Genomic DNA, 19,396 nt, shown 5'->3' on the forward strand with positions numbered 1-19,396 from the left:
GGGATGCTCAACTGTTTCATATTGCTGACACCTTAAGTTATTTACATTTCCACAGATATGTTTTTTTAATGCACATTGCAGCTTGGATGCCAGTATTTAACAATCATTTACTTGACTACAGGCCCAAATCCCCCGAACCAGCATGGGCCCTTATATCAAATCAGCACCTACCAGCAATTCCTGCAGCAAATTATTGCAAGGTGGGCTGCAGTTGTGGGACCTTGGCAGAGAAATTCCCACTCATTTAATATTTTATTGTATTAATGAATCTCATTTGGACCAAGCTGTCACCTGGGTTTCAAAGTTGAACATAGTAATTCACTTTGACAACGCCAGGTCAGAACGTTTCAGTAAGAAGAGTGGAGCATGCAGGGACCAGCAGATGGAATGTCATATCAGAACATGTTGGTAATTTATAAAGCTACATAGTTTTCCTTTTTTGTTATATATATATATTTTTATACTTTACACTCTGCAGGGGTCGCAGGCTTGTAATAAGTCTCTCTGATCATTTCATTCTGTCTACCTGCCTGCCTGGCTGCCTGCACTGTGCTTGTACACTCATTGCGCGTCAAAGGTATCTTCCACAAGCTGCTAGCTTGACAGCTGTGATTGCTAACAATAGCCATGTTGGTTGTTTACATTCATAATCATAATTTTTGGGGAGTGGCTTTGTGGTCTTTTGTCTTTTGAGGGCTGCATTACATTAAAGTGTCATATCTATATTACTGATGATTATCTATAAAAATAATCTTTTTTTTGTAAAAGCACCAATAGTCAACTCTGCATCGAGGTATCGGGTCGAAAATATCTTGATATTTGATTCGCTCCATATCGCCCTAGTCCAAGGTATAAACTGGAAAGCCTGTGAGAAAATTCATGGTGGGCAGTTTCAGTTGGCAGTGTACTTTATTAATGAATTGACCGTGGAATCCCATGTGCTGTCTGCACTCATTTACAATGTGTTTCATCAGAATGCTGGCTGGACCCACTGGTCACAGGGCAGCTTGCCAGATATTACAAGCTATTTAGTCTGGCTTGTTTGGCAGGAGACGAAGAGAAACACTCCTGTGCTGCAGGAACCAAAAATGATCAGTACAAGAGAAACAGATTTGTTAGAGCTTCACTGCTTAAAGATCACTCAGTAAGTGTTGTTTGATGTATACGGACATAATATCTGCAACAGTATTGTTTATGACGGTAAGAGAAATGTTACCATGAGTGCGTTGCCAGGTTGTCGTCATTTATTTTTTTCTATCATCTTTCTCCAGGTGGGAAGTAGCTCATCTCTTTTCAGTTGTGAACACACTGCAACATTTAAAGACGATATTATAGAATAAACATAACATTTCTGATTTAGCTACAGAATAATGGCAGTTTTTCAAGTTGATAGAGTATGCATTGCTTTAATGGAACAATAGATCAGGAAAGCTGTCACACATTATCTTTTAGTGTGAAGGGTATGGCTGTCAAACATTTTTGATGTGATGATTATTTGACAAAAATAAACTACCATTGCAATATAATGGTGATTTCAGCAATCATGTGATCGCTTGTTGTGTATACTGGTAAAGATTATGTGCTTGCCTATTAATGTAATTGCACTGTTGATCATTAATTGTGTATTGTGGAGTCTTTTCACGTTATATGTCTCCTCTAGTACTAAAATGTGCATTTATAGCATAAAGAAACAGTTTTACTCTGCTGTATAATCTCTCAGCTGTGGACTTCCCTTGTCTGACAATAGATGTGATGCTGTTACCCATTTGCAGGCAGAAGATTAGATGTCCGGAAAACATTTAAATTATAGTATAGATGTTAACTTCGAATTCTGTCAAATTGAGCTTTTAGCAACACAAATCTTCCCCTGTGAAATTGGAGTCAGTGTTCCTACTGCGGTGTCACATAGTTCTTTGGTGCTTTACTCTCTCTCTTCCCGCTTGGGCTCAACTTTTCATCCCGGTAAATCTGGTTTTATTCGGTCAGTGAATAAATAAGCTGATTTATCCGCAGCTTTAAATGAGAGAGAGAGAGAGGTGTTGAAAGTGAGAGAGAGGGAAACTGACTGGCTCTTATTTTTGATAAAAAGTTAAAAAGGGTTGGTGACAAAAGGTCATTTGGATTCTACTCATCCCAGCTTCACTCCGGTCTTCCAGCTATTAAACTGGTTAATCAGACTTTGAATAAAGTCCATCACACAATGCCGTCTCAACAGCCCTATTGATTTTTATCTTGACTCCGCTCACAAGGCACTTTATAGTAAACGGTGAAGACCAAGGACCAAGCATTACACGAAAACAATTAGCAAAGCATTGCTTAAGGCACACTGAAGCCTGAAAGAGATTTAGTGCTGAGAACAGATTTGTTTAACCTGGAGTCCCTCTACCAATTTAAGTCTCCATTGGATAGGCTTATGGGTTAGATTGTGCAGTTCTTGCAAATCTCTTGGTTGTTTTCAACTGATAATGTAAGGCTTACATGAAGACAACTTCACTCATAGTCCTTTATGTAACATATACTGCTCATAATATAACAGTAATATAATAGGCTATAACCATTATGTTGCTGATGTAGTGTATCCATTGCAATATCATAACTGGCTACCAAAACTCCCATCCAGTGTTGTGACTTTTTTTTTGTCATTGGTTTTAGTAATGCCTAATTACCCCACTGTGGTGACAATTATCTAATTATATGGTCAAATAAATCACTATTTCCTGTCATTGTAGTACACATGGATTCATTTCAAGATGTCCATGACACATGAATCAAAAACTACTTCTTTGTCAGTTGCCCTTTAGGCACTTAATCAAAAAAACTCCAGCTGTCCCAGATGAATCACTCAGTAGTTAAAAACACCAAACTGCATTTGTACTTGGCTGATCTCATCTCAGTGTTGACGTGTGACCTGCTTTCACCCCAGCTGTATCCAGATGATGTGTTTTTTGACCAGGTTCAAAAGATTTAAGACAAGAGAGTGAAGATGAAAACAAATCGTCTTGACTTTGGAAAGTTGGCATTGTTATATTGGATAATTAGGGCATTTAGATAGTCATAAGACTCATCCTTTGATATGTCTGTGAATTTAAAACGTGGGATGGCTTAGTGGTATTTTCGGTTTGACACAGATTCTCCAGCGAATAAAACAAATCTTGTGACCGGGTTGGAAGTACCCTGACATTTAATATTCCCCTTGGAAAATCCATGTTTATTACATTATACTGTAAGTAGACAGTAACTTAATTAGCTGCTTACTGGGTTTACTCCAGGTAACTGTATTTAAAACCTGTTTATATATAATTTTGTCAATGGAATTGTTCAGCATCTGTACTTGTTTTTACATCCAAATGCACTCTGAATGGTGATGTTCTTAATTAGCCATTTGCTAATCCCAGGTCCCTTTTTAAATAGCTTTTCTTCGCCTTTGCCTGCCTTTTTTGGATGGCACATAATGACGTTTACAATTACAATAGTGGCAGATTTATCATTCAAAATTCTTGCTATTTTTTTTATAAATTATGGTTTCCTGATCAGTTGGAGTTAGACAGAAGCAGGGTAAAGAGACATCTGCTGCTTACAGACTTTCTGCCAGCTGGCCAATTAAACTTTAGCTATGTGAGCCCTGGCTGACTTTCTAAAGTTTCAAGGGTTCTTGTTTAAAAACAAGACCCCTCTAAATATATACATGATGTCATGCTGAAAGTCTTAGGCTGAAGATTAAAGTCCAGACAATAAGATGGCATCGTCTTTCATGTAGAAGACAAAAAGAAACAGCATTGTTCTTGCATTGCAGTGTAGTCCTATTATAAGTATGAACAAGAACAATCTAAGATCAGACTTTTGATTCATTCTTACATAGTTAGCCAGACATGCTAATGTTAGCAGTCTAAGTTAAAGCAAACAAACATACCAGTTAAAGGACCAGTTTTATGATTTACTTTGATACCGTGGTGAAGAAGCAACAGATTGGTCAATTATGACTATTCTGTTGCATGACAAATACATGTATTACATATCTCCGCTATCATCTTCTTTATACAGCATATCACACTTGAAGCCTTCTTAATATTGACCATTCCAGTTTTTAATCAAGTCTTCATCAAAAAAAGATGGATACACTGCACATTGATTTAGATTTAAAAAAAAACAAAAAACTTTAATGAACTTCACCCCTCAAAATGTATTAAAATGTATTTTGCTTTGGTATCAACTCATGTATATGTATGTATACAAGATCTTGACAGCACATGGAAATCAGTGGCTGAAAGTGAATTTGAAACACACTGTAATCTATGCAGTAGTACCACACCACTTATAGCTTTGACATTCACTGAACACAGTTTTGATGCACTGCTTTTAGAAACTCCACAGTTATCTTTGTATTGCAAGAATGAAAAAGTGTCAAATCAGTTACCGAAAATGTAACAAGATTCAGAAAAGCACGACAATCATTATATATACAGAACAAATGTATTCCATCTGAAAGATATTTGTTCCCTCGAATAAAGTCCTTTTGTTAGGTCCAATGAGACGCTGAAAAAAAAATTCTGTTTCTTGTCATATTTTTGCAGATACCAAATACCTGTATCATTAATACAGACTGAAAATGACCAGATACTGTATATTTCAAAACTAATTTGCATATGATACTGCAACAATGCAAGTGCACAAAGTTATTGAAGTGACTAAACAGTAACTCTCCAGCATTCACCTATTTCGCTATTCCTAAGTCACTATTCCTGACGTAGCTTTAATGCAGCTAGCAATGCTACTTCCGACAAACCACTTATTTGACCACTTAATTGAACGCTACTTATGCATTTCAAAGTGACGAGTGATGAATTAAATGAAAATTACTGGCAGGGAATAAAAGCTAAAAAGACTGATACTTTAAAAGTCATTATCAGTACATTCCCATTCCTCTAGTCTTTTACAACTTTTTAATCTTCCACTCTAGAAAATACTTTAAAATGCTTAGGGTAATAAACGGCATGTATTTCTTCAACATCACATTGTAACCAAAGTCAGTAACCACTCAATACAAAAATACATCTTGTCCCTCTTCCTGCACTCCGGACTCTGTTATGCCAAAGTGAATGCTTTACAAAACAACATAAATGAGCCCTACAATTCCTCTTTTATTACAATAACAGTCTGACAGGGTTTTCTCCATAAAACATTTTAAGAACATCATTTAAATGCCCAAATTCCTAGCAGGAGAGATATATTATTTTTTCTCCGCAGAGAAACGCAGACTCCCAGCTTCTTCGGGTTTATATTATCCAGAGGCAGTCCAAGATTTGCCTTTGTTGCCAGTCCATCATGTCTACTAACCAGGGTAAAGCTGATGCAACAGCTGCGTTAAATCCACCAAGACTTGCAGGCTACTGCTCTCCAAGCCTCATTGACACCACCACTCATAATTAATGACTTCCTCGCTGGGGACTTTGGGATTTCATGGTTATAGCCAATCATCAGCCATCAAAGTGGGCCACTAGTGATACTACAACCGGTTTGTTGATGTCTGAAGAGGGGCCTCTGGTGATATTGATGGTTGGTTCCACTGATGGGACCAGTTGGGGAATGGTGGCGACCGGTTGACCCAGGGAGGCTACCATAAATAGGAAGTCATTGGTGCGGCGGGGACCAGTAACTGCTACACCCCTTATGGCTTTGGTGGCGACCTTGGAGGAACTCTTAAAGCTGGAGCCACGTCGTGGAACCTCACAATGCAGTAGGGCTTTGAAACATCTGTAAAACTGGGGCAAGCATACAACACAAACATGTGATCAGAAATGTACTGTTGTGCAAAATTAGTCAAGAAACCACCTAGGAGGCAAGCCTACCCAAGAAAAGTATTTCTATAGTACGTTGTTGGACATATGCTATCGGAATGCAATACATATAAATGTTACATCCATAACATATATTGCCCGAACATGAATCTGATTCAAGCTGCTGTTTCTACCAATGGAAGGTTAATTTGCCTCATGTTTTCTCTCCTTTCTCTCTCTCTCTCTCTCTCTTTCTCTCTTTCTCTCATGTGAAACAATATGCCATGGGACACAAATTATATATAAAGTTTCAAAAGTAAATGAAATGTTCAACTAATTTACATTCTCAATTAATATGAACCATTACTGCATTTTCTACTGGCCACTGGCATGTGCTCCTATTTGAGCAGTTTGCAGGTTAAGGGCATTTGCTGCTGCATTAAAAATAGTTTTACATTTGAATGGTAATTTCTGTTCACTTTGAATTTGCTGGTGCATAATTTAATATTTAATGATAAATGATAAATCTGTGGATTTATCTGTTTAAGTATTTGTTACATTTTTTGTTTCAAAGTTAGGAAAGTAATGTTTAAATCAATCCTGTTGCCTTACACATAAAAGATAGACCCCAGTCACTTAGTCACAGTAAGGCATACAGCTCTCATGCTCTCTCTTCATAACAAGGTTTCTGTTATGAAGAGAGACATGATAACCCTTTGGTTATACAGAGAGGGGAACAGCTAAGAGCAGTAATGGCGAGATAAAGCTTCATGAAGCATTGAAGCTTTCCAGCAAATTGGATTCGCAAAAGGGTTCATTTCTCATGCTCACACAAAACCACCTGTTGGCCGAGGATGCAAAGCAAGCACATCTATTACATATAATCTCAACTATGTAATTTGCGATCTAGGCTATTGTATTTTGTGCCAGTAGGATAATTGCCTTGTTAGTTTTTTAAAAGAAAGTGTTCAATATAATTGTTTCATAATATGATAATAGCAAGAGGGGCATATTAGTATTCTAAAACTGTCTTAACTGGGCTGTGGGCAGTGAATGTGCTTGTTTAACTAGAAAAGTGATGTTTAGGTGAGACCTTATTCATTTTTGTTCACAAAAGAGGCTGAGAGCAACGGGCCAACTCCGCCACTCTGGATTTGTATTGTATCGACCTAATGAAAAAGAAAACAAAGATAGTAGTCCTTCTGCACTTCATAATGCATGCATGACTTTTACTTGTAAGTATTTTACAGTGTAGTATTACTATTAATACTTAAATGAGTATTTCTTCCACCACTGTATATAAGCATTAGTTTCGCTCACACAAAATGTTCAGATACAGTGCAGTGTCACTCTCTTCTCTCTCTCCATCATCTGCTGTCTGTCTGTCTGTCTCTCTCTCTTTCCGCTGTCACTTGAAAGTGTGTTTCTGCAGGGAGTTTTCACATAAACTTAACTTAGTTGTTTACGGTTCTAGTTCATTTTGGAGTCAGAGCACTATGTAGAATAATGTTAGTGAGGTTTATAAAATAAATTAAAATGGCTACAATTATGATGAAGAGAAATGCATTTCATATTAATAATAATAAACTACTGCAGGTTAACTTCTAGGGGCTAATCACAACGAGACGCGTCAATGCAGGCGTGGCTTCTTCAAAAAACACTTTGGCAAAGCAGGTCAGGCAAAATGGCGTGATGCGCCTTTAGAGCGCAGGCGACCCATCACATATGTGATTAATGGAAAATGTATAATGCCCTCACTTACCTGCTCAATGTAGCCCACTATGACACTATCACAACATGATAAATAAATCCCCCCTTCCTCTCTCACAGCCCGACAGCTAACTAGCTAGCTACCACTACCACATCGAATGGTTAGAAAACAGGAAGGCAGTGGTGAAGTAGTAAAGCCCACCTCTTGCTTGATTTAATTTTCTGCCTGGTGCAAGTATGAGCAGGGCCTTTAATCTCTTTTGGAAAAATAGAAAACAACGAAAAATGTTTTTTGTCACCTAGCATTAATGCTCTGCCATTCCTCCTCTACCCTTACAGCTGTGAGTTGAGCATTAAAAGTCAATTATTTTGAAATTCTGCAGATTTGAGCTGCAAGTAATTTTTGAGCGTGACCACATAACAAGATATAATACCGTAAAACATATTTCTTTAAACTGCTGACATTATTTCCGTGATGTCAGGATGACGGCTCCAAAAATGCTTTATTCTAACCAGCGCTAGGAGTCCAAACACATGAAATGATTTTCTGGGCAGAAAGGACGCACTGTCTCCAAAGCACAGAGGAAAGGCATTGGAATGTATGCACCATCTGTCAGGGTATGATAAATGAACCCCATGATATATTTTACAATCCATGAAACAGACCTGGAATGCTCAAGATTATGATTAAATGCAGATCTTCCTGTTCAACACCGACCTCGGCACATCAGAGAGCCCCTGTATTACCCAGCTCAAAGGCCAGGTATCTGCTGATGGACAGATAGGAAGATTCTGAATAATTGAGGACCCCAGTAGCAGTTTGAGAGCATAACAATGCATTCAGGGTATTTGGCTATACTTAAAATTCCAGGCATATCCAACCACATCCAAGGAATTTTCACAACACAGGCAGTCACTGGAACACATTTGAAACCATTTCCAAGTCCTCTTCCTCAGTTCTGGTTAAATCGGTACTCTGAAGACGCCACTCTTGAGTAAACGTAGTATACTTAGTATACTCCCAGTTTCAGGTATACTTATAGTCTACTACATTTTCTCATGAGCACAAAATATGATGAAACGCTTTCACAGCATCTAGTTATAGTGGAGATACCTCACAATTCAAGGGTACACATTAAAAACATTTCAACTCTGAACAATATTATATGTGGTGACAGATATGGAGAGGGAGACAAAATTGTGGGTTGATGGATGCATTGATTAATCCAAACACTTTAATGAAATAATATTAATACAAGTATCAGGAAGATGCTCAGCAAACTTTGTAACAATGAAGAAATGTGATGTTAATTGTGCTGAAAAACAGTACCAAAATTATAAGTGGGGAAAAAATTTGTATAACATACTGTAATGTCATACTTCTACTAACAAGTAGTGCCCCTATAGCCCGAGCCTAATATAGTTTATTAATCTCTGCCATAGAGCTCCAGATTTACTTATAAAGCTGCTGCACTGGGTGATGCTGCATAATTACGATGAGCAGGGTCGCTGCAATCAATCCCCCTCCTGTTGCTGTAAATATTCTTTAGCACAGCTGAGAATAGTCTACAATAAATATTCTTTTACTCCTGTTTGAGAAATGTTTGTTAAAAACTACAGTGCCCAGCTGTTTTGGGAAATTACTTTTGAATTGTTGAAAAGATTTACATCTTCATTAATAAACATTGGGATGGGTGCCGAGACTGAGGCTGGGGAAAGTAAAGTATTGACGGTATAGACGGACTGAGACATTGCCAGATTTCGGTATTTTCATAAACAATTACAGAAATATAGAATATTGACAGCCTTATCTTTTTAAAAGGATAGTTATGGTCTTTTAAAATGGGGTTGCATGAGGTACTTATCCATTGTCAGTGTATTATCTACATAAAAAAGTACCAGCCATGAAGTAAAGCAATGTACTGCTGTGGACGGGGACAAACTTTCCTTAAAAATGTCAAAACTAGATACTTTTCAGTTGGAAACTTCTCTCAAACATGAATTTTAACAGCAACACAAACTCATCTTGTTTTTTTATTTTATAGTATGTCAGATGACTCGACATTGAACTTCTCCTGCAAATCATGTCTATCAAATGCTTGCTGGGTATCGAGAGTTGCAGAGCTGGAGAGCCAGGGAGAAAAAATGCCTCAGGACATCACCAAAGAATTCTTCTCACGATATCTACGAGCAACAAATGTGTCCCCTTTGTCTGTCTGTCCGTAACCTACAGTTCATCTAAGAGCGCAGGGACAATCCACACCCCTCTGTGGTGCAGCTGCTCACTCCCTGCTCCCCTCAGCTGTCCAAACAACATACAAATGTTAGACGGATGGAGGAGAGGGGGATCGAGAGAACAGAAAAAAAGGTGAAGGATGAAGTTGGTTAAGACACGGGGGCATCAAGGCTAAGGTCAAGAGAAAGGTGGAGACAATGACAGATGAATAGATAAAGCATGACAGGGAGATGGAAGGAGTGAGCTGCACTGACGGAGTATTTCAAAGAGAGACGGTTGGAGATGACACAGCAAGGGTCATCTCGGAGTGGTCACATCAGGTTTGGGTGATGCTTTTTATGAGCCGGGCTGATGCTCTACGGGTGGAGCCTGACAGCAAGTGGGTCAAATATCAGGCATCATCTCAAGCAATACGGGGCTCATCTATTTTTTAAAGCAAGGGACGTTTCCTCAGATTTTTTGTTTTCTATGTGACCATACACAGATATATATCATTACCAGTTCACACACGTCTCTGCAAGAGGAGGCATCAAGTCCAACATAAACCAAAACTATGCAAGAAACATTATAGGCAATATTTCATATTCAATCAGTGGTTATATATGCATACATTATTAGATGTTACTTCTTTTGAAAGAGTTCTTTGTGACACTGCTATCAAAAAACTTTCAGTGCAGTGTAACTGACTACTTCATTCGCTGATTGCGTGACTTGATTTGATCCAATAAACATCCGGTGTTGTGAAGTATCCTGCAGTTCACAGAATATGAAGCCAGAAAAATACTGAGCGTAAACACGGAGGTGTGTGAACAGAATGACAATCGTCTGATTTCCTGGCACATTCTCAATTCAGCAAAGGGATGTTTTTATATTGTGTGTATTAATCATTTCCACAAACACGGCTGCTGGAACTTTCAAATATCACAGTTAAGATTTTCTGCAACTTGTCATTACTGTAATGGAGAAGAGCAAGTGACTTAATACATCCTAACAGAGCAGTTGCCAGTCTCAAACATATTTTTTTCAGTAAGCAAATCCATCCAAGTTTGTGTATGAAGTTTTCTTGAGTAATGAGATGATTTTGAAATGACTAAATGAAGGAAACCCCTGTAACCAAAACATTGGTTCTCATTGATGATGTTGGTTATGTTTCCTATCACATCTTTTTCAGAGGGGCCGTGCGACAATAGGCAGCTACATATAAGCTACAGTAATTCAATTTGAAAGTTTTCATTGTGCAGGTTGGTTTATGAAGTTTCGCCGGTTACTCTAGTTGTCTTCTTGCTTCTTCAGAGGAACATTTTGTTCTTAAGCCCTTTGGCGTTTCAAAAAAAGTACTGCAACAAACAGTGCATTGAGCCGACACACGCTTCGGTGCCAAGCTCGAGTATAAACAATGCTTTAGCCTGAGCCCGGCCACCCTACGAAGAAAACAAATTTTGGTTGTTTGTATCCGTGGTCTCACTCCTCCGGTCACTACTAGAACCTCATGAACAAAGGTTAGGGTTATTTAGATGAGCTAGTAAATCAAGAGCTTTGCCCTCCAGGTCAGCCTTACCACAACAGTTGGGTCAAACGCCCGAACACTGCTGACGCTTCACCAATCAGCCTGTCCATCTCACACTCCAATGTACCTGACTCATGAACAAGACCCCGGAGATACTTTAAATTCAAACATTGGGGGGCAATTCAATCTTATATTTATATTATTTTCTCATATCATATACTGATAGCATACGTTCTTTTCAAGTTTACCACCTTGAAACTGCATGGCATGCAAGAAAGTAATCTACACAATAATCTGCAAAGGGCAAAGAAATCGACATCACTTCAGGACCCAGGAGAGCACATGCCACGAATCTGACTTTATCAATGAAACAAGATTTTACTCTGTTAATCCAACAAATGGAAAATGTTGTCCTCTCTGCCAACAAGTTCAAGACAGTATGAATAAAATCAGCAGTATTGCCGGCTCTTGCCTTTGGCTAAGATTAGCAGAACAGTTTTGAAACTATAAAATAACTACACTAACTGTTATTTCTTTATGTCACACTCAAACACAAAGAAACACACACAAGATATATTTTTATTTACTAGCAATGTGTGTTTCTCAATGCCTAATTGAACTCCAAGATAATTCATTATTCAGTCAACTCCAAACAGCAAACTAAATACAAGTTAATGTCTGAATATGAACGCATGTAAGAAGTAGACTCAACTCATAATTTAGGCACTGATGGAGCAGATCACTCAGAAGATCACACAGCCTGTCAAACTGTCTGTTGTGATGAAGCAATTCACAGCGATAAAAATGGGATGTTGAAGTTATACCACCCGACAGTTTGTTTGACATGTTATTTATGAGACTGATCCTCTTGACAATAAGTAATTTACATTCAGGAATGGTGCACAAATTGCAGGTGCATAAAGAGATTATTTTGGAGCTCAGCTTGTCTAATGCTGTGTTGAAAAGTTCTGTAGGTGAAAATTTGAATCCGCCCACTCAATCGAGTACGAGTCAGCTGATTGTTTTGGCATCACCAGTTTCTTGATTTAAAAGTAATCGACCATTAAGCCCAGCCGGGGGGACTAATGATTTGCCAATCATTGCCAGGGCAGGGACTTACGATATTGTCAAGCTGTTGTCAAGCAGTTGTCAGCTGTGCACTTGAACCAAGGAGTAATAATAACAACAATGGAGACCGCTACAAATCAACGGTGTTCTAATTCAGTTAGAAGTTCTGAATAGTACTCTGCTTGGACTTCTGGGAAAATGTATTGTTAATGCAAAGTCACTTGCCTGGCCAAGAAATAGGCTGGCACATAACCTCCTTTAAAACTACAGATTGTATATTTTACACATAGTTTTTGAACTGATTAAAGGAATGGGCTGTGAATTAGTGAGCCTTAGAGGTGTTGGTAGGTGGATTTTGTTACCTTTGGACAGAGCAAAGTTTGCTGTTTACCTCTTTTTTCCAGTCAATGCAAGGCTAAGCTAATGGGCTTCTGGGTATAACTCCATATCTAGATGACAGATGTGAGAGAGGCACATCAAATTTATCATCTAAATCCCGAAGAAAAGTGAATAGGCGTATCTCAAAACCGGTTGAGCTATTCCATCAATGTTGAAGTCCTCTTCCATGAACATTATTTTGTGTAAATGTATTTATGTCATCGGTTTTGGCAGCAAAGCTCTTCTTTTTTGACGAACATATCAATGATGTTTTCACATGAAATAAAAAGATGATTCAGTGTAAACTTACCCATAACTTCTGGGTTTTTCCATTCACGTTCCTGACATCCACCTCAGGCCACTTGGCTGTGAGCGTCGTTCATAGTTGATGGGACAAACACGCACCAGCTGCTACTTGTATCTGTACAGCATTTTTAGTCTTCAACTCGCCTCAACTCACAGTTTCCATAGTAACGGGCTGGGAGGAATTGAAGACTGAAAATGACATACAGGACATTCGGTGTCCCTCTCTCCCACTTTCGCTCTGTCATGCTGTCATGATGTCCCTGTAAGGTCAGATAGCTGCGGTGTGGGCTTGAGTAGGAAGGCAGTATGAGATGGAACCGATGGGAGTGCAATGGAGGCTCTTCTATACCTCCAGCTGACGTTGCAACATCTGGAACACGGCGTAGTTTTGTGTTTCCAACTTCACAATAAAATAAAACTTTTGACGGTAACTCTCCGAGGAAAGATTAAACTTCAGAGTATAACACTTGATTTGCTTTGGAAGCTGTGATAAGATTTACTCTCCAATATACAGTACGTTATATAATTCTCTTTATAGTACATGAGATTATTCTGAAGAGAATATTTTCTAAAGCCTTACACAGCATCTTGTGCTTCAGTTAAAAGAACAAAATGGGATGATAAAGATTACATTGAGGAGAAAAGTTTTATCAGTCTGCCGCAGTGGGAATGGAAGACAATCTGCTAGTTATCTACTGTTATTTTTTCTCACCATGATGAACTGCGTTGCGGAAAAGAACAGCTTAAATCTAAAGTGTGAATGTATTGTTCTGCACAAAGACTTGCTAGAGAGAGGAACTTGATAAATAAAGTACAAAGTTTGAAAAGTTGAGTTCCAGACCATAATATGAATCATAAATCTAAGTAATAGGCATTCAGGGCCTTCCCCATTAAATGTCTTCAACAATAAGGCGTTCAGTCTGTGAAAGTAATATTGTCATCTGTTATCCAGGGACAAAAGTCGCCTGCAGTTACCTTTGCTTTGATTTGTTATTAATCATTTATAACAAGATATTTCTTAACTTCTTCAAATCTCATTAACCACTTTGGCCTTCTTTAATGAGGAGTTTCGCTTAGAGGTTGTGTGACAGCTGAAACACTTAATGCACCAGGTACACACAATACAAATGTAATGTCTGAGTGAATGCAGTCATAAGCTTATGTACTCTTTTCTAAGTTGGACACAAAAATAAGTTAAACTAGATTTTCAACCAGGCCCTTATTTTCCTAGTTTTTCTATGATGTGGATGGATTCTGCTCAAAATGCAGTGCTTTACCTTAGAGATCACTGCTGCTCTCCTAAACACACCCAACGAGCCAGGAACATCTCCAGCAGTCTAACCCAAAATCTAATTTTTGATTCGCCATTGCTGGAAATATTTGCAGCATAAGGGAGCTGAAAAGTAGCGTTGACTGCTTAAGTATGCTGACACTGCTTGCATGTCATATCCGTTCTGTGAATACAATCTGTCGACAGTTCGCGTCAACTCCTATGTGGGAATACCAAGTAGGATCTGTGGACATTTTTGTAGCTGCTGTTATCTCATACTTGGGAAAGTGGCTGTATAAACACAGGCGCAAAGCATACAGCAGTTCTATATTCACTGAGGTTGGCAAGCCATTACAGAAATAATTGCTCTTGTGAATTTGTTTAGTTTAAGATTCATAAATGATTGTGGATATTGGTGTGCCAATGATTAATGCAGGCTTTAAGACTAAAGCAAAAGAAACCTGAATATAAAACAAAGGCAGCAAGCAAAGTTAATGAGGAAGTATGTAAACAAAGGAACTGGATTAACCTGCAAGGAGGCTTCAGGGCCTTCCCCATTCTGAGGGTACAGTAAACCCCCCCCCTACAAAACAGGTCTTCAAAAGTATGTAATAATACTGGTGTCAACTTAAATCCCTTATTGTTGTAGTTTACATTTTGTATTCAGGGTTCCCGGCAGAAAAATTGTTAGCAAATGGCAATCAAGACATGGGAACCTGGCTAGGGTATTGAGGAGGGTAGTCAACTTCTGGCCAAAGGGCTTGCAATACCCTGGCTTTCGTTGAGCTCCCAAACAAACTGTAAGTAATCCTATTATCACAAACTAATTGCCACACAGTGAACCTGAAGCCTTCAGTGTTCACTATGTCCGTGACTCCAAACCTTTTGGCTATGAAACAATACCTGCCCTCTATGCAAATCCTTTTGAGTAAAAACTTTTTATTTTGCACATTGAGCCTACGCCTGTTGTATAAAACATTCTGTATAAATGGACATGATTGATTGATTGATTGATTGATTGATTGATTGATTGATTGATTGATTGATTGATTGATTGATTGATTGATTGATTGATTGATTGATTGATTGACTGATTTAAATTCTCCAAAGTCCTTTGCTAGAAATAGTCCAATCTAATTTTCAGAATCTCTGATCCATTTCAACCCTTGTTCTGGTCTCTGAAGCCCTGTGTTGCCTGAAACTTAAATCTACAAATAAAAAGGTTACAACTGAATGATTCATGTTTGTTTCCATCATTCTGCTGATTAAATTTAATAACGCAAAAAAAAACAAAGCCTGAGTGGCAAATATTGTGACACTACTCTAAAGGTCTGCTGTAATTAATTATTTCCATACAAAGGCTTTATGTCCCACAGTCCTTAATCACTAATTCAGTATGTTTGTATGTGCATCTAAAATCAGACGTGGTTGTCCACATGTTGGCCACTAGAGGCATAACATAAGGAATGACAGATGAAACATCTCTGATACTGGAGTTCATGTCCCAACCCTGACTGCCTTTTAACTTTCATCCTGTCTCTCTGGCCCTCCAGCCAAAGAAGCATGAGCAGGGTCAGCGCTGTCTAGTTTAGAAGCTGATGGCCCAAAAAGTTTTTCCTTTGCTCTACTGAACTTTCAGGCGTATGTACCTACATATTTAAAGGTCTAAAAATGTATTTTCTAAATCAGCTTCTTATTGTAGGTAATGGGATCCTACACAAATGCACCATATTCTGCAAAAGTTGGAGCAGAAAAGTTGAGGCTTGGTAATTTCTTCAGACATTTTGTTAAATTTGCTGAAACTCTGCATTCCAACAGCAATCAATGCATAATTTGGTCACTTTCACCCACACAGTCCTGATGAAAACAGACTAGATGAGTTATTGAGTGTTAAACTATCAATAAATAATACATAAAGATGTATTTTTTCAAACTTAGTTTCTTATTTAGTCATGAATATTTTAAAGAAGAGTTCAACATTTGGAAAATAAGCTTGTTCGCTTTCTGGCGGATAATTTAGATGAAATGAGTTTGCTAGATATATAAATATAAAGCTAAATCAGCATACAAGCTTCTATAAAGCACATCAACACGGTGTAACACAATCATTTGTTAAATTGGTATAAAAGCTGAAATGTTACTCCGCTGGAAAGCCAATAAGTGCATTTTCCTTTTATTTCTCCTTTGAAATGCTCAATTTGAAGCCAAGATTTCATATAGAAGTCATATATTATGGGAATGCACAACTTGGAAAATAAATATGTTCAGCAGTAATAGTGCTAATTGTAGTGATAAACCTCATGTGAAATTAATTAAGAGAGTCATGTGGCAAGTGCTCATTATGTCTGCTTTATTACCTCCAAACAGGCAACTTAGAATTAAATAAAACAAAGTAGTAGAGCAGTTATACATAATAATTGTCCCAGGCCACGTTTAACAACAAGCTCAACATGGGAGCTCTAAATTAAAGATAATAACCCAAGTCATCCATCATGTTGTCATGGGTGGGCATGGGCCAAGGTTAATTGAGCACTGTGAGACTAATCCTCAACACTTCAGGCGATGGCTGCCTTCATGACTTTGCAAATAACCCTTCTGGTTTGCCAGTCAGTTAATACCAGGAATTGGTTGGAATCACATGAAAGGCTTGAGTTAGGTGATTACTGAATATGTTTGATTTGTCCAATGTGGCCTCTGTCTTCTTATTGAATTCTTGATGTTATCAGATAACTGGATATTGGACCTTGTGATGCTACTTGATACACCTTTGCCTCAAATTGGTAACACATAGCTAGATTCAGATGTGGGAAGAAAAACACCTTGTTATTCATCATTCATACACAGGTACATCATTTAGATTATTCAGTGTCAAGAAGGCACTGGAATAACATCTGATGTGAATAATGAAACAATGACTCGTTTCCATTATATCAAACCACAGTGAAAACAATCAAGACGACTGGCCTCAGTAGGCAAGGTGACCTCATCCTGCTGCAGCCAAAGATAAGACACTGACCCCAGCCACAACTCTCACCTGTTTATTCATGAAGACATAGATGACTGGGTTAATGACCGTGCTTGTCTTGGCCAGGACTGAGGGGATGATGCTCGCCACGGGGGTGACCATTCCAGGCGGCCCGAAGGTGGCCATCAGGGCCATGATGCCGTACGGAAGCCAGCACAAGAGGTAGCAGATCACCATGATCACCACCATGAATAACACGCGCTGCTCACGTTTCCTGCTCATGGATGGATTGATCCCGCTCACCTGGAGACAGCGAGGGAAAGAGAGTGAGGATTAGAAATAATACTTTAATTAGCTAGCAATGAGGCAAAGTGCTCAGACATATAGGTTTTATGACTTTTTCATCCAATTTCCCCGTATTTGGGAGATAAGTCTAAAGAGGAAAGGAGTCTAAAATGCAGTAGTGACAGAATAAAGTGCATGTCAGAAAGGTTGAAGTGTGAGATAAAACGGTGTATAGAGAGGAACTGAGAGCAGGACACGAAAAAGACGAGGCATAGAAACATATGTCTATTTCTAAAGAAGATAAGGAAACCGAGGCAGTAGAGGAAGAAAAGGACTTTGTTGTTCCTGCTCATTGGACTTAGGTGGTGCAAATAAAGACAAACTCACACCTTGTATCTGACAATTCAGGATTATTACAATTTGGGTTTATTTACTTTTATGCTTCCACGCTAGCGACAGCCATGGCCTGAAGCATTTTGTTGTCGGGTTGTCAGTCCGATAAATTCTCATAAACTAAATTTGTCAGTCACGCTTTGAGGGAATTTCTTCAAGTTTGGCACAAACTTTCACTTGAACTCAAGAATGAACTGATTGGATTTGGGTTGTTAAAGTTCAATGTCAGGGTCACTGTGACCTCATGCATGTCCCATTCTCGTGAAAGTGATATTTCAGGAATGTATGTAGGGAATTGTATAACATCTGGCACAAACATCCACTTGGATTCAAGGATGGAATGATTATTTGATCAAAGTTCAATGTCAGTGACCTCACAAAACTCACTTTGGCAATTGCTCAAGAATTCATAAGCTTTGTGCCTTTTATGCTTTGTTGCCCATGCTTTGACAATTTCACACAAATGTTTAATAGGATAAAATTCATGAAGTGATATCTCTTTGGACAGACATAATAAAAACTGCAACTTTACTGGTTGGCGGAGGCATAAAACCACGAGGCAATAATTCTAGTTGTCACTGCTGTTTGCTGACCAGCAGGTGATAAGGATTTGATTTGATATCTGCGGCTACAATAATGCTTTATTTTGTCTTTCACACTTGTACATCAAAATGTTGCCTTGAAAATAGAAAAACTATTTTATTTGGAGCCAAACTCCAAATAAAATGTGGAGACTTCCTATGTGCCCTGCAATTTAGTTTTTTGGTTTTGCACCTGAGTATCTTTGCCTCGATGTGAGCACACTTGGTCCCTCTTCTGGAATTTGACCATCATTCCATCGGTATTCAAACAAGTTAAAGCAATAGATTGACATTTGTATAAAATGCAGTTATTTGCATACTTGCGGTGATTTACATAAGAGGATAGATACTAATCTTGTATATGTTTCTTACTTGTAAGTACAGCCAGAAAAAAGGGTCCTGCTTTGCAGGTTTTTCCTTTTCTTTTGGTTTATTTTGATTATAAGGGAGGTGAAGTGAAGTGATGGTATTCTAAGAAAGTAAAGTTGAACACATACAAGTACATTGCTGAAGGGGAAAACAGCATGACTTTAAAGGAACAAAATCAGTCATCATCACTCCAATGTTTGCTAACCATGAAGAAAAATATTTTTCGCTCTCTCTCTCTTCAAAGCCTTATTGAAATCCCATATTTGCATAAGTCTCTTCTATATGTAAATATTTTCATTTTAGCACATGCTACTTATATGGTGTATACATATGTATTTGTGCTATAAAGGTCTATACAATATAATACACTGTGTGTTTAAGTGCTCTTTTCCTGGATTGTTCAGTGAACATTTTACTGACGATGCTGTAAACTCATGCATTCCTGTAGAGTCCTTCCTGTCACTCACACTACGGCATTTGCATGAATATAAACATTAATATAGCACTCAGCTTTCACCAGACGGGCAGATTGTTTGCATTACTGCCACAATATG

At 38.3% G+C, this 19,396-nt stretch overlaps 1 protein-coding gene across 1 annotated transcript in view; it reads right to left on the reverse strand.

Annotated features, from left to right (window-relative positions):
• Positions 1 to 5,392: 5,392 nt before the first annotated feature.
• LOC129088981 (vertebrate ancient opsin-like) overlaps positions 5,393 to 19,396 on the reverse strand; it is a 50,307-nt gene continuing 36,303 nt past the window's right edge. Inside the window, exons 3-4 of the mRNA XM_054596279.1 lie at positions 17,284 to 17,517; positions 5,393 to 5,759 (exon numbers count right to left, since the gene is read on the reverse strand). Coding sequence (XP_054452254.1) covers positions 5,475 to 5,759; positions 17,284 to 17,517 — 519 coding nt within the window. The 3' untranslated portion in view covers positions 5,393 to 5,474. The remainder of the gene's footprint in view (positions 5,760 to 17,283; positions 17,518 to 19,396) is intronic.

Source organism: Anoplopoma fimbria, chromosome 3 (genome assembly GCF_027596085.1).
Source record: "Anoplopoma fimbria isolate UVic2021 breed Golden Eagle Sablefish chromosome 3, Afim_UVic_2022, whole genome shotgun sequence".
Classification (NCBI taxonomy): domain Eukaryota; kingdom Metazoa; phylum Chordata; class Actinopteri; order Perciformes; family Anoplopomatidae; genus Anoplopoma; species Anoplopoma fimbria.